Source organism: Dendrobates tinctorius, unplaced genomic scaffold, assembly GCF_039654945.1.
Source record: "Dendrobates tinctorius isolate UK_male_01 unplaced genomic scaffold, ASM3965494v1 ptg000250l, whole genome shotgun sequence".
NCBI lineage: Eukaryota > Metazoa > Chordata > Amphibia > Anura > Dendrobatidae > Dendrobates > Dendrobates tinctorius.
Window position 1 is genome coordinate 26982943 of NW_027361917.1, and position 16170 is coordinate 26999112.

The 16170-nt window shown below is 42.9% G+C and overlaps 1 protein-coding gene across 3 annotated transcripts in view; it reads left to right on the plus strand.

Moving 5' to 3' along the window:
- Positions 1-16170, plus strand: part of LOC141063508 (interferon-induced, double-stranded RNA-activated protein kinase-like) — a 253146-nt gene that overhangs the window by 209876 nt on the left and 27100 nt on the right. For all 3 annotated transcript variants that reach the window (XM_073557589.1, XM_073557588.1, XM_073557590.1), the window contains 3 exons: positions 3589-3760; positions 5332-5475; positions 7422-7517. In XM_073557589.1, the coding sequence (XP_073413690.1) occupies positions 3589-3760; positions 5332-5475; positions 7422-7517 (412 nt within the window). The remainder of the gene's footprint in view (positions 1-3588; positions 3761-5331; positions 5476-7421; positions 7518-16170) is intronic.

The window sequence follows — 16170 nt, forward strand, 5'->3', positions numbered from 1 at the left end:
AGGGCCAAGTCTGTGATGCCAAGAGATGAGAGAATCTGTAGCAGGAGGGAATGGTCTACAGTGTCTAAGGCAGAGGACAGGTCCAGGAGAAGGAGGACAGAGTAGTGTCGCTTGCTCTTGGTGGTTAGTAAGTCGTTAGTGACTTTAGTTGGGGCAGTTTTAGTTGAGTGATGCGGTCGGAAGCCAGATTGTAACCGGTCAAAGAGGGAACAGGAGGAGAGGTGGGAGGACAGTTCAAGATATACATGCTGTTCCAGTAGTTTTGAGGCATAAGGGAGAAGAGATATTGGGCGATAGTTAGGCACAGAGGATGGGTCAAGGGAGGGCTTTTTGAGGATGGGCGTGATTGAGGCATGTTTGAAGGATGAGGGAAAGACACCGTTTGTAAGTGAAAGGTTGAAAAGGTGTGTTAGAGATGGGATGAGGACTGTGGCCAAGTTAGGGATGAGGTGGGATGGGAGTGGGTCGAGGGCACAAGTGGTGAGGTGTGATCTTGAAAGAAGGGTGGAGAGCTGATCTTCTGTCATGGTGGAGAAGCTGGCTTTTGCAGAACATGGCTGAGCGGCTAAGAGGGGCATTGGGGGCTGCGGGCCAAAGTTTTGTCTGATCGTGTTGATCTTCTGCTTAAAGAAGGAGGCAAAGTCTTCAGCAGAGATGAGAGGAGGGGGAGGAGGTGCTGTGGGACGGAGTAGAGAATTGAAAGTGTTGAAGAGCTGTTTAGGGTTATGAGACAGGGAGGATATGAGAGATGCGAAGTAAGTTTGTTTTGCGGCAGAGAGCGTGGACTTAAAGCTGGCAAGGGACTGCTTGTATGCATTGAAGTGCTCATTAGAATGGGTTCTCTTCCATCTCCGCTCAGCGGCCCTAGAAACCCGTCGCAGTTCTTTGGTGAGGCTGGTCAGCCAGGGCTGCCTGTTGATTGTTCGAGTTTTGCTCTGCATGAGGGGGGCGGCCGAATCAAGTGTTGCTGTTATTGTGGTGTTATAAAAAGTGGCAGCAGCATCTGTGTCATGAAGGGAAGCTATGTCTGTAAGAGGGAGAAGGGATTCAGAGAGTGATTGTAAATTGAGGTGTTTGAGATTCCTGCGAGGGTGAGCGAGATTATGGAGCGGGGGTTGCGCAGTAGGAGAGGAGAGGGAAGAGAATATCAGTAGGTTGTGGTCAGACAGGGGGAAGGGTGAGTTATTGAGATTAGTGAGGGAACAGAGACGGGTGAAGATAAGGTCCAGCGTGTGACCATCTTTGTGAGTGGCCGCAGAGGACCATTGAGTGAGGCCGAGGAAAGCCGTGAGCGATAGAAGTTTAGAGGCAGTCGGGGTGGAAGTGTCAATAGGGATGTTGAAGTCGCCCATGATGATGGTGGGGATGTCAGCAGAAAGGAAATGGAGTAGCCAGGTGGTGAAGTGGTCGAGAAAGGTGGAGATGGCTAGTTCTGGGTGGGCGGTAGATGACAGCCAGTTGGAGGGGGAATGGATGCGGACGGAGTGCATCTCGAACGAGGGAAGAGTAGCGGAGGGTGGCAGAGGAATTGAGGTAAAGGAGCAAGTATCAGACAGGAGCAAGCCAACTCCTCCACCACGTTTATTGCTGGGGCGAGGGGTGTGAGAGAGATGGAGTCCGCCATAGGAGAGCGCAGCTGGAGAGGCTGTGTCAGAGGGAGTGAGCCAGGTTTCAGTGATGGCGAGGAAGGAGAGTTTGTTGGTGATAAAGAGGTCATGGATAAGTGACAGCTTGTTGCAGACAGAGCGTGCGTTCCATAGGGCTCCAGGTAAGGGGGTTGGGGGAGTGGGGGCTGGATGAATAGGTATGAGGTTATCATGGTTGCGAAGACGTGTAGAGGATCGTGGCAGGGTGGTAGAAGTGAGTGTAGGGATGTGATGAGGGGGGCCAGGATTTGGGGATATGTCGCCAGCAATGAGGAGTAGTAGACAGAGCATTAGTAGGTGGGAGGAGGATAGGACATGATGTGGCTGTGCATGTCTGGAGAAAAAGGATTGTATGGGGAGTAACAGTTGTGAGGAGAAGGCTAGGTGGCTGGGGAGAATGGAGGGGGAGGTGAATAGTTCCTTACTAGGAGGGGGGATTGCAGGAGTTAGGGAGAAATAGAGTAGTATGGGGGTGATAGTAAAAAGAAGGCGAAACATTGTTGTGGTGTTATAGTCCGTTACCTTCCAGTCAATTCCAGTCCAATTCTAGTCTAATTCAACAGTACTTAGAAATAGTACTTTGAAATAGGATTTTTAAATTGATGGAGCCTTCTACGTCTGGAGCAGACCCATGGTGCTGAATATATGTGCATGATTGAAGCATGATTTATTTATTTATGTAATTTATCATAAATGCACATTTTGTATTAATTGTAGGCATATGTTCCTTAACTGATAAATTCTCACAGCTAGAACTTATCTCCCTGCTCTTTGTTTTGCTATCTTCTTTATTATCCTATCATCATTTTATTGATTTTCTTATTAATTATATTCCAATAAAATTTATATTAGTGTTTTAATCGGACGGTAGACTTAGTTACTACACTTAGTTCTTTGTAGATATTTATAGTGTTATGAGAGCATTTAATAGTCAATTTTGACATACATTGATGGGGGAATTGTATAAATAAGTTATGTTCCTGACTGGGACAAATGACTTGTGCTATGTCTATTCAGTTTTTTTTTAATCTGAGAGTGGCATCATGTAGGGTCAGAGAGCCCGATTTCAGCGTTGTGTTGCTTGCTCAGCAGCTTACTGTAGTTTCAATACAATCAGTGTTTTATCAGCATGAGATTATCATTAAAGGACTAGCTATCGCATGCAAACCAGTCCAGCTAATTTGTATAATTCCACCCTCACCACTGATTGGCAGCTTGAGAGCAATGCACAGTGTAGGCAGGAAACTGCCAATCAGGAGTGTGGGCGGGATTATACAGGGCTCTGCAATAATAGCACTGCTACATCTACAGTAGAGAAAACTGATTTTATCAAAACTGCACCAAACAGACCAGTAAGTGACATATCACTGTAAGCAGCTTCCCTGCCCCATCATGATGCTCTCAGAAACCATAGCAAAAATCTGCTGACTGATTCCCTTTAATAGCTAATACAGAGACAAAAATGGGAATGGACTAGCTATTCAAATGAGCAATTAGCCAGCCCCCTCCACACACATCATTGGGCATGTGATTGTCAACCCTTATATACCATTTTGTTTTTAGATTGAAAGAAGCGCATACTTTTACACTCATAAATATCTTAATATATCTTTACAGCAGTTGGAGCTCTGTTCACACTTACATCGGAGCCTCTATTAAAAGGCTGCATTGCAAGTTTTCCCATTTCACCCGAAAAAAGGTGCAGCATGCTGTGTTTTTTTTTGTTTGTTTTTTTTTAAATAAATTGACAGCCACCTGAAAGGAAACCTAACAGACCCCATTCTAGTTAATGGGACACCATCTGGTTTGTGTCCCTCATAAAACAAAGCTGTTTCTGTCAGGAGTTCGGCCTTTCTATTTTTATTACATAACATGAAGACGGAAACATAATTGTGTTATATTCTATAGTTATTACTCGTAAGTGTTTCTTATTAACCCCTAGAGATAAAGTTGACCTGTTCATTCAGATGGAATGGTGTGCAAAGGGCACATTGGAAAGCTGGATCAAAGTGATGACCACCGTCGAAAAATGTAAAAGTCTTAATATTTTCCGGCAAATCATCGATGGAGTGGATTATATTCACAGTAATAACCTAATCCACAGAGATTTGAAAGTAAGTTATTTACCACTTTAGTTACCCAACCTTGATTTCATCATCAGTCATGCATTCCTATCATCTGTACACCTTTAGGCTGTGTGCCCACGTAGCGTTTTTTAAGCGTTTCTGCAGCCCTTTTAGACAAGCATTTCTGCTGCAGAAACGCTTAAGAAAAACATCCAATGGATTTGCAATGAAAAACGCACATGTCGTGCTAATGGTGCGTTTTTAACCGCTGCGGAAACGCTTATCGTTTAAAAACGCAGCATGTTCATTAATTTTGCTGAATCGCACGCGATTCCGCATACCATCAATTATATGGGCAAAAATGCTTAGGAAAACGCATGGAAAAACGCTTGACAAACGCGCGTCAAAAAACGCATGCGTTTTCCCGGGAGCAGGGAGTGCGATTCTGCTCAGGTTTATTCTGCATGAGAATCGCTACGTGGGCACATAGCCTTAGAGGTTTATTCCCATTGTTGGCATTAGTGGCATAGTCACATATTATGCTATAAATGTTGAGAACGGCGTTTCTGTAACTCGTAGATTGCATAGCATCGCCACTTCTTTATTCATTTCAGTAATAGAAGTAACCTCTGCTTTGAGCCGGTGAACAAGAACCACAGGATCCTATTTTTCTGTTAGGTTAGGGTCCAGGGGATGGTACCACTACCTAGCATATATTTATTACATATGCCATAAACGATCTAAATAGGAATACCTGTTTAGGACTAGGTAAATTAGGAGTTTTAGCACAAGCGCATTATTTTTCAGTTTCGCATATGGTAACAGTGTTTCCCAAACCCCAGTCCTCAAGACCCCCAAGATATCATGTTTTCAGTATTTCTCTAATGAAGCACTCTTATTACTTTCTTTTAAGGAAATGTCTGTATATGTAGTGTAGTGTATGTGTTAAAAATTTCACCTACTGCGGTCTTCCAGCGCTGTTCTGCTCCTCTTCTCAGTGATGTCACCGCTCTGCAGACTCTCCGGGTCACACTGTACTCTCCGTGACCAAGAAGAAGCTTTCACAATGTAAATCTATGGAGAGTCAGGGCAAAGCTCTATAGACTTTTATTGTAAAAGAGACTTTCAGCTCATTCATAGTGTGGAGTGACCTGGAGAGTGTGAAGAGCGGTGACATCACTGAGAAGAGGAGCAGAGGGGTGCCGGATCCTGGAGACAACGGCAGTAGGTGAGAATAATAACACACTCACACTAAACACCATAGCAATACTAAGGGAATCCTAAAAACATGATCTCTTGGGGGCTGTGAGGACTGGAGATCTGGTCTAACACTTGTATCGTCACTCTCCAGTCTGCATAGCTTTATGATATTTTTTTCTAAGGATATTGTTTTTAAACTCCATTTTGTAATACATATAAGGCTGCGTGCCCACGATCAGGAATAATAGCATTTTGGACGCAGTGTATTTTCCCCCAAAAAAGTTCAATTCTCATATCCAGCACTCCTGTGAATTGTATCATAATACCCCAAACAAAGCATCTTATCAACTTGTTTGTTGCATTCAAGAATTTTATACATTCTATATAATAAAATTATGGTTTCTTCTTCTTTCCTCCAGCCAGCAAATATATTGTTTGCGGAAGATATGACTGTAAAAATTGCGGATTTTGGTCTTGTGACACCAATGAGTGAAAAACACAAAAATGAAACCCGTTTGCGAACTGCCGGGCAAGGAACTGAGTGTTACATGGCACCAGAACAGGTGACTTATACATGAATGGCTCCAATATTTTATACTAATGACCAAGTAGCAGGTTACATATTAATTGCTGATGTCAATGGGGTTTGTTTCCAAGAGAATTTCAGATCCTATCGCATGATGTATAGGCATTACAAAGGACTGGATCCTAAGCAAGAAGCCATAATAATTTGAAATTGTTTCGCCATCTACAGTATAAATAGTTACCACATCCAAGGTAATCCTTTATGAGAAGGTCCGGCTCATTCAAGTGAACATTTCTAGGTTGTTTTGGGGTTCTTGCTCCTTAAAGGGGTTGTCCACTACTAGGACAGCCCCTTCTTAAACTAAATGTTTGGCCCCGGTAAAATAATAAAGCCTATAATCACCTCCCGTGCCAGCGCCGTTCCAGCAATGTCTGCATTCGCGGTCCCGGGGCAGTGATGCGGTGGAATGACACGTGATACCCGGCACCTAATCAGCGCTGCAGTCACTGTCTCCACCTTCGGACAATCAGAACATGAAGAGGAAGTCCGGGACGAACTGAAGCCTGATGTTCAGTTTGTCCGAAGGCGGAGACAGTGATGCCAGCCCTGAATGGATGCTGGGGTCAGGTGTCACAGCACCGCATCACAGCCTCGGGGAGAGTGAGTGTGGACACTGCGGGAACGGCACTGGCACAAGAGGCGAGTATAGGTTTTATTATTTTATCAGGGCCGAACATTTCGTTTAAGTAGGGGTTGTCCTAGTAGTGGTCAGCCCTTTTAAGGGACCAGCAGAATGAGCACAAGGGCAGCAATATAAAGGTATGAATGCATAAACGTCTTTCAGTGTAATATAACACAGTGGTCATAAATATATATGCAGACAGACAAATACATAGACTAGGTATATGGCACAAAAAGGCTCCCACCCATAGCAATAGTGCATATTTCAAGGTCACCACATGAAAGAAAAACTTCCAACGCACGTTTTTCATTAGCCCATGGAGGAAGCAACACCCTTAATAATATTCATCTCCTTATTTACATAGTGCCAACATTTTCCGCAGCGCTTTACAGTTTGCACACATTATCATCGCTGTCACAATCTAAATTCCCTATCAGTATGTTCAGCTGAACTCGAACATCCAGGTGTCCGCCCATTTCTAATCAGGATGCCAAAACTAGCTGCGGAAAGTGAGGATAAAGTGAATAAAGCATAGACTTGACCATGGTATTTTATTGACATGCCAAAATCCTGCATCTGCAGACAAAAAGTCTAGCAATTTTACCGAGGTTGTCCTAACATGAAAAAAAATTACCCAAATTACACCCACCTTATTGGTTGGCCACCGTACTTTCTGTTCCGGCACTGACATCTGAATACAGAACCTAAACTCTTTCTGAAATGTTTTTTCTTATGATCTCTTCCATTTTGCATGTCTTTCAGCCAGTTGAGGGGGTAGAAGTTTATTAGAGGGTGGACATAATGATTATTGTTTCCTGCTTCAGACAGGGTAGTTTGGGGAGGCTTAATTTGCAGCCAGTTGCCTCAAGGATTGTGAAATGGGGACAGAACAAATCACTGATTTTCGGGACACATACAGCTGAATTAATTTTATTTTTTTTTTTAATTTTGATTGCACACACAAAAGATAGTATGACGATAGGACATTAGGGAAGGAATTGCTGTAAATTGTATTTTTTTTTAAATATTTTATTTTTAGTCTTTTTTTTTTTTTTTATGCAAACGTTCAATGCTCAAAAGTGAAGACACATTTAGACACATCCTCTAATAATTGTATTACACGTTACCTATTCAACACCACTAAACCATACGTTCTGCACATATAAAATGGGGCCCGTGCTGTGTTGGCATGAACGCTGTCATTGCACGGCAGAGAGGACATTAATGATCTGCATCCCTACATTGTGTCTGATCGATGTGTATTAGTATTGACAACTGCAACTATATTGTTCACTTTGCAGGAGAATAATACTTACGAAAATGAAGTCGATATCTTCCCACTAGGACTGATACTAATTGAACTCTTCTGGAAGTTCGAGAAGAAATCTAAATATGACGTACGTTCTGAATATTTATAATTAGTATGCGGCTGCGGCTTTTTTTGCGTCCTTATTTTGTGGTCTTATATTTATTACATGTTCTGAACATGTAGGATAATATAAGGGCTTAGCTGGGATCTTCACATGACTATACTTTACACTTCTAATATGCAATGTAAAGACTGATTAAATGATGTACAAATTTATTAATTGAGTGAATAATGCTGGCCATTCTTTTATTACCCAGATCACTAAAGAGTCTCACTATGTGAACGGTTATCCATTCTGACTGTCTCCTACATAGTTCCCCTTTCCTTATTTGTATCCCACTCAGTAGGATTTCCTATCCAAATTGTAGTTTTTTTTTTATTAATGGGTAGTCCTTTACTACATTTATGACATGTACCAAGGATAGGTCGTCATATCGGTTTGGTGGGAATCTGACACTCGGCACCCCTAAATCAGCTATTGGTAGGTCCTGTGACCACCAGAACTATACATTGTACAAGGCTAGAACACCACAGGGCTTTGTGTGGTGGCCGTTGTCAGGTACTGCAGCTCTGGTCCTATTGAAGTGAATGGGAGCTGAGCTGCAATACTGGAGATCTGCCACTACACTTCCAACAGCGGATCGGTGGTGGTGCCGGATGTTGGAGCCCCACCTTCCTGATATTGATTCCATAAAGTATATCACAAAAGTGAGTACACCCCTCACATTTTTGTAAATATTTTATAACACCTTTTCATGGGATGACACTGACGATATGGCATATGGCCTGAGCACTGACAGGCTGACCCCCAATCCCTGTAACCTTTGCAGAAATGCTGGCAGCACTCATATGTCTATTTTGACATGACAGCCTTTGGCTATGTCGCTGAGAACGTGTACTCAACATCTTTGGTCGACCATGACGAGGCCTGTTCTTAGTGGAACCTGTCTTGTTAAACCGCTGTATGGCCTTGGCCACCGTATCGCAGCATAGATTCAGGGTGTTGGCAATCATCTTATAGCCTCGGCCATCTTTATGTAGAGCAACAAATATTTTTTTTCAGCTTCTCAGAGTTCTTTGCCATGATGCGCCATGTTTAATTTCCCGTGATCTATATGAGAGAGTGTGAGAACATCAAACAAAATTTTATATACCGCTCCCCATCCACACCTGAGACCTTGTAACGCTAACGAGTCATATGATGCCGGGGAGGGAAAATAGCTAATTTGACACTATATGGCCATTTTCACTTAGGGGTGTACTCACTTTTTTTGCCAACAGTTTAGACATTAATGGCTGTGTGAGTTATTTAGAGGGAATGCTAAATGTACACTGTTATACAAACTGTACACTGACTACTTTACAATGTATCAAAGTGTCATATTTTCAGTGTTGTCCCATGAAAAATCTCTATATATAAAACTGAATGTGTGTGTGTGTGTGTGTGTGTGTGTGTATGTGTGTGTGTGTATCACCAGCCAATCACGAAGGATCTTTCATTTCACCAGAGCTGTTCAAAAGAAGCTGAGCTGTGATTGGTTGCTATGAGCAACAGTTTTCCTTGCAACCAATCACTAAGCATCTCTCATTTCACCAGAGCTGGTTAAAAGAAGCTGAGCTGAGATTGGTTGCTATGAGCAAGTTTTCCCACTTGACAACACCTCAGCAGACACTGGCATGATGGGAGAAATCTAGCATCCCTGGGAACATAAGCTCCCAGCAATTGTCTGCCCCCCAGAAAGGAGCAGAGAGCACGACAGAAATTAATCCCCCCCTCCCGTGCCTATATACCCATCACACATCCTCCATCCCATAGGCACATCTTCCCTCTTAGGCTGGTTTCACATTAGCGGTTTTTTGCGCAGCGCATCGTGCGCATCCGTCATGCACACCTATGTTTAACATGGTGTGCACATGGTCTTGCGTTTGCATGCGTTCAGATGCGTTATCGTGCGCATGCGTTTTTTCAGGTGTGCGTCTAGACGCGCCAGACGCAACCTGTTGCATTTTTGGTTCTGTCCAACGGCGTAAAAAAAACGCATGCGTTCGCTTGCGCACGGAATGCAGCAAAAAAAACCGCATTACAGTCTATGTGAACGCAGGCATGCACATGGACATTCGTTCGCCTGCATTTGCGTACGCGTGCGTTTTAAGAGTAAATATGGCTAGAAACTGGTTAAAACACATGCACATACAAAACGCAAATGCATTCAAAAATGCATGATGCGTTTTTGCATGCGTTTCTATTGCGCACGATGCGCTGCTCAAAAAAACGCTAATGTGAAATTAGCCTTCAAGGGATCATTGGTATGGAAATCAGGGCAAATCCATCCAGCGCTTTGGTTTTGACCCCAGGCCTCTTTTAAAGGGATCCCCGGTATGGAAGTCAGGGCAATTGCCTTCAAATGCTCTGGTACTGACCCCAGGCTCTCTTAAAGGAATCTCCTGTATGGAAGTTAGGGCAAATCCCTCAGCGCTGTGATTCTGACCCCAGGGTTCTATTAAAGGGATCACAGGTATGCAAGTCAGGGCAAATCCACTCAGCGCTCTGGTTTTGACCCCAGGCCTCTCTTAAAGGAATCCCCGGTATGGAAGTTAGGGCAAATCCACTCAGCACTCTGGTTCTGACCCAAGGCCCCTCTTAAAGGGATCCCTGGTATGGAAGTGAGGACAAATCCACTCTGCGCTTTGGTACTGACCGCAGGCCTCTCTTAAAGGGATCTCCAGTATGGAAGTTAGGGTAAATCCCTCAGCACTCTTATTCTCACCCCAGGCTTCTATTAAAGGGATCATTCGTACGGAAGTCAGGGCAAATCCACTCAGCGCTGTGGTTCTGACGCCAGGCATCTCTTAATGGGATCCCCGGTATGGAAGTTAGGACCGTTCCACTCTGCGCTCTGGTTCTGACCCCAGGCTGACGGGATGATGTGGGATATTAGGGGTAGTAGTCCGGTGACTCTGGCTGACGAGATGATGCGGGATATTAGGGGTAGTAATCCGGTGGCTCTGGCTGACGGGATGATGTGGGATATTAGTGGTAGTAGTCCGGTGGCTCTGGCTGATGAGATGATGTGGGATATTAGGGGTAGTAGTCCGGCGGCTGTGACGGGATGATGTGGGATATTAGTGGTAGATGTCCGGTGGCTCTTGCTGACGGGATGATGTAAGATATTAGGTGTAGTAGTCCGGCGGCTGTGACGGGATGATGTGGGATAATAGTGGTAGTTGTCCGGTGGCTATGGCTTATGGGATGATGTGGGCTATTAGGGGTAGTAGTCCGGAGGCTTTGACGGGATGATGTGGGATATTAGTAGTCCGGTAGCTCTGGCTGACGGGATGATATGGGATATTATAGTGAATGTGGCTATGCGGAGTGGGCGGGGCTCTACACTCAGCTTTATATATCAAAAACTAAGGAAAAAATACGCGACCAAAATCCAAATATGCAAAAATGGAACAATATTTATTTAGGATATACAGATACATGAAGGGGGGAAATTGCCCCAAAAGGCACAAGTTGGCAAAAGACGCTCAATGGATCAAAACATACATACTATATGTGAAGAGAAGTAGAGGCAAATAGATAAGGTGGTCTCAAATAGGGTATTGTATCATAAATGTAAAAAAGAGTCACATGATGAATAAAATGCCAGCTACATAACAATCATTAAATATCAGGCCAAAGGACCATGTGAACAGATAATACCATATCTATTATCCGTGCCCGACCTCAGAGCTTAACTCAGTATGCAGTACAGCAACCCGCACCCCAAATAGTTTGGGGTGACGCTCCTTGATCCGGCTCCTGCCCCCTGTGATTATTTCAGGTATTTGGCACTTTATAAAACTATTTAGGGAGCGGGTTATGAAATGTCCTATAAATGGCTGTTATATTCCTGATCTAAGGCTACATTCACACAGTGTTTTTCCTGCGTTTTTTGAGGATACGTTTTTCAGCTGCAAAAGCCGATCAGCTTTTTAAAAAACTGCATCACCTGAAAGGTTTTTGAGCTCATAGATAATGTTTTCAATAGCAAAAGCAGATTAGAAATCTGCTCTATCTATCCATTTATCCATATCTGTCTATCCATATCGTATCTGTACCAAAAAGAATGAAAACCGGGTAGTACACAGACTAACACTCCTTTTTTTTAGCACCAGTCAGGTACACCTCATAGCTGCTCAAAAGGACGCCCAGGACAGGCATTGCTCGTCTTCAGTAACACATCAACATCAATTGATAGTTGGAATAAATAGACTGCATTCATCACCACCGCATCTTCTTAAGGTGCAGGCTTTATTTTCAAGTGTAGGGGGTGTGCAGTATGAGGTTCTGCGGAACAGTATGAGGTTCTGCCCCCCCCCAGGTTTGATCCTGGCTACGCCCATGGTGTGAATGTAGCCTGAGGATCTAGGCTTTGTCTTAGCTGAGATAAGTCATAGTGTATAATATATATATATATATATATATATATATATATATATATATATACAGTGGGGGAAAAAAAGTATTTAGTCAGTCAGCAATAGTGCAAGTTCCACCACTTAAAAAGATGAGAGGCGTCTGTAATTTACATCATAGGTAGACCTCAACTATGGGAGACAAACTGAGAAAAAAAAATCCAGAAAATCACATTGTCTGTTTTTTTTTCATTTTATTTGCATATTATGGTGGAAAATAAGTATTTGGTCAGATACAAGCAATCAAGATTTCTGGCTCTCACAGACCTGTAACTTCTTCTTTAAGAGTCTCCTCTTTCCTCCACTCATTACCTGTAGTAATGGCACCTGTTTAAACTTGTTATCAGTATAAAAAGACACCTGTGCACACCCTCAAACAGTCTGACTCCAAACTCCACTATGGTGAAGACCAAAGAGCTGTCAAAGGACACCAGAAACAAAATTGTAGCCCTGCACCAGGCTGGGAAGACTGAATCTGCAATAGCCAACCAGCTTGGAGTGAAGAAATCAACTGTGGGAGCAATAATTAGAAAATGGAAGACATACAAGACCACTGATAATCTCCCTCGATCTGGTGCTCCACGCAAAATCCCACCCCGTGGAGTCAGAATGATCACAAGAACGGTGAGCAAAAATCCCAGAACCACGCGGGGGGACCTAGTGAATGAACTGCAGAGAGCTGGGACCAATGTAACAAGGCCTACCATAAGTAACACACTACGCCACCATGGACTCAGATCCTGCAGTGCCAGACGTGTCCCACTGCTTAAGCCTGTACATGTCCGGGCCCGTCTGAAGTTTGCTAGAGAGCATTTGGATGATCCAGAGGAGTTTTGGGAGAATGTCCTATGGTCTGATGAAACCAAACTGGAACTGTTTGGTAGAAACACAACTTGTCGTGTTTGGAGGAAAAAGAATACTGAGTTGCATCCATCAAACACCATACCTACTGTAAAGCATGGTGGTGGAAACATCATGCTTTGGGGCTGTTTCTCTGCAAAGGGGCCAGGACGACTGATCCGGGTACATGAAAGAATGAATGGGGCCATGTATCGTGAGATTTTGAGTGCAAACCTCCTTCCATCAGCAAGGGCATTGAAGATGAAACGTGGCTGGGTCTTTCAACATGACAATGATCCAAAGCACACTGCCAGGGCAACGAAGGAGTGGCTTCGTAAGAAGCATTTCAAGGTCCTGGAGTGGCCTAGCCAGTCTCCAGATCTCAACCCTATAGAAAACCTTTGGAGGGAGTTGAAAGTCCGTGTTGCCAAGCGAAAAGCCAAAAACATCACTGCTCTAGAGGAGATCTGCATGGAGGAATGGGCCAACATACCAACAACAGTGTGTGGCAACCTTGTGAAGACTTACAGAAAACGTTTGACCTCTGTCATTGCCAACAAAGGATATATCACAAAGTATTGAGATGAAATTTTGTTTCTGACCAAATACTTATTTTCCACCATAATATGCAAATAAAATGAAAAAAAAAACCAGACAATGTGATTTTCTGGATTTTTTTTTCTCAGTTTGTCTCCCATAGTTGAGGTCTACCTATGATGTAAATTACAGACGCCTCTCATCTTTTTAAGTGGTGGAACTTGCTCTATTGCTGACTGACTAAATACTTTTTTTCCCCACTGTATATACACAGTACAGACCAAAAGTTTGGACACACCTCATTCAAAGAGTTTTCTTTATTTTCATTACTATGAAAATTGTAGGTTCACTCTGAAGTCATCAAAACTATGAATTAACATGTGGAATTATAAAATTAACAAAAAAGTGTGAAACAACTGAAAATACTGTATGTCTTATATTCTAGGTTCTTCAAAGTAGCCACCTTTTGCTTGATTACTGCTTTGCACACTCTTGGCATTCTCTTGATGAGCTTCAAGAGGTAGTCACCGGAAATGGTTTTCACTTCACAGGTGTACCCTGTCAGGTTTAATAAGTGGGATTTCTTGCCTTATAAATGGGGTTGGGACCATCAGTTGGGTTGTGCAGAAGTCTAGTGGATATACAGCTGATAGTCCTACTGAATAGACTGTTAGAATTTGTATTATGGCAAGAAAAAAGCAGCTAAGTAAAGAAAAATGAGTGGCCATCATTACTTTAAGAAATGAAGGTCAGTCCGAAAAATTGGGAAAACTTTGAAAGTGTCCCGAAGTGCAGTGGCAAAAAACATCAAGCGCTACAAAGAAACTGGCTCACATGAGGACCGCCCCAGGAAAGGACCAAGAGTCACTTCTGCTGTGGAGGATAAGTTCATCCGAGTCACCAGCCTCAGAAATCACAGGTTAACAGCAGCTCAGATTAGAGACTAGGTCAATGCCACACAGAGTTCTAGCAGCAGACACATCTCTACAACAATTGTTAAGAGGAGACTTTGTGCAGCAGGCCTTCATGGTATAATAGCTGCTATTAAACCACTGCTAAGGACAGGCAACAAGCAGAAGAGACTTGTTTGGGCTAAAGAACACAAGGAATGGACATTAGACCAGTGGAAATCTGTGCTTTGGTCTGATGAGTCCAAATTTGAGATCTTTGGTTCCAACCACCGTGTCTTTGTGCGACGCAGAAAAGGTGAACGGATGGACTCTACATGCTTGGTTCCCACCGTGAAGCATGTTGGAGGAGGTGTGATGGTGTGGGGGTGCTTTGCTGGTGACACTGTTGGGGATTTATTCAAAATTGAAGGCATACTGAACCAGCATGGCTACCACAGCATCTTGCAGCGGCATGCTACTCCATCCGGTTTGCGTTTAGTTGGACCATCATTTAATTTTCAACAGGACAATGACCCCAAACACACCTCCAGGCTGTGTAAGGGCTATTTGACCAAGAAGGAGAGTGATGGGGTGCTACGCCTGATGACCTGGCCTCCACAGTCACCAGACCTGAACCCTATCGAGATGGTTTGGGGTGAGCTGGACCGCAGAGTGAAGGCAAAAGGGCCAACAAGTGCTAAGCATCTCTGGGATCTCCTTCAAGACTGTTGGAAGACCATTTCCGGTGATTACCTCCTGAAGCTCATCAAGAGAATGCCAAGAGTGTGCAAAGCAGTAATCAAAGCAAAAGGTGGCTTCTTTGAAGAACCTAGAATATAAGACATATTTTCAGTTGTTTCACACTTTTTTGTTAATTATATAATTCCACATGTGTTCATTCATAGTTTTGATGCCTTCAGAATGAATCTACAATTTTCATAGTCATGAAATAAAAGAAAACTCTTTGAATGAGAAGGTGTGTCCAAACTTTTGGTCTGTACTGTACATATGTAATCGATATTACATAGTGTATTACATATTTACAATTTATTACAGTTTTTAGTGTTCCAAAGTTGTACTCCAATAAATATATATTCTGTTCTACCTAAATATATTGATTATTGGATCATAAAAATGATTAAATATCTGATGTTCACATTGTAATACAATAAATTTTTCACTTAAATATAAGCAATATGTGTGGGAGTCGGAGTTGGGGTCAGAGTCGGTGTAAGGCAAATTGAGGAGTCGGAGTCGCAGGTTTGGCTTACCGACTCCACAGTCCTGGTAGTTAGTTACTATGCCCGGGCAATGCCAGGCTCTGCAGCTAGTTATAAAATATTTACAAAAATATGAGCGGTGTACTCACTTTTGTGACATACTGTATACTAGGAATATGCCCTTTCTTTCTGTGTTAAGCTAAAGAGCAGATAGTTCTCCACTGCGGCTGTGTTCACACGCTGCGTTTTTGCTGCATTTTTTCAGTGCAGATTTGTCACAAAACCTGAAGGGGTTTCCTGATGTCAACAGAGTGAATGAGAATCCTGAAGTCTCATGCACATGATACTTATTTATGACCTGCAGATATGCATATCAATACTTTCAGCATTTTTGCTGCAGATTTCACTCCTACTAATGAATGAGGAAAAATCTGAACCAAAAATGCACATAAAAAATGCAGCAAAAAACACGTGTTTTTTCCAGTTTTTCCTGCCAAAAGATGCAGAAATGGAGAAATTTCTGCACCAAGTAAGTAACCTGTGACCATACCCTAACATGTCCATAGGGAGAGAGATTTTCTTCATGAGACAACGCCTTTAAATTGCTAAGTAAATTCATAACGGATTTTGCTGAGCGACTGTAGAGATCTAGAAACAATCGTTGTCATGAATTAAACATTAGTGGTTTCTTGTGTATTGCAGGTAGTGAAGTTTCTGGTATTAATAAAACATA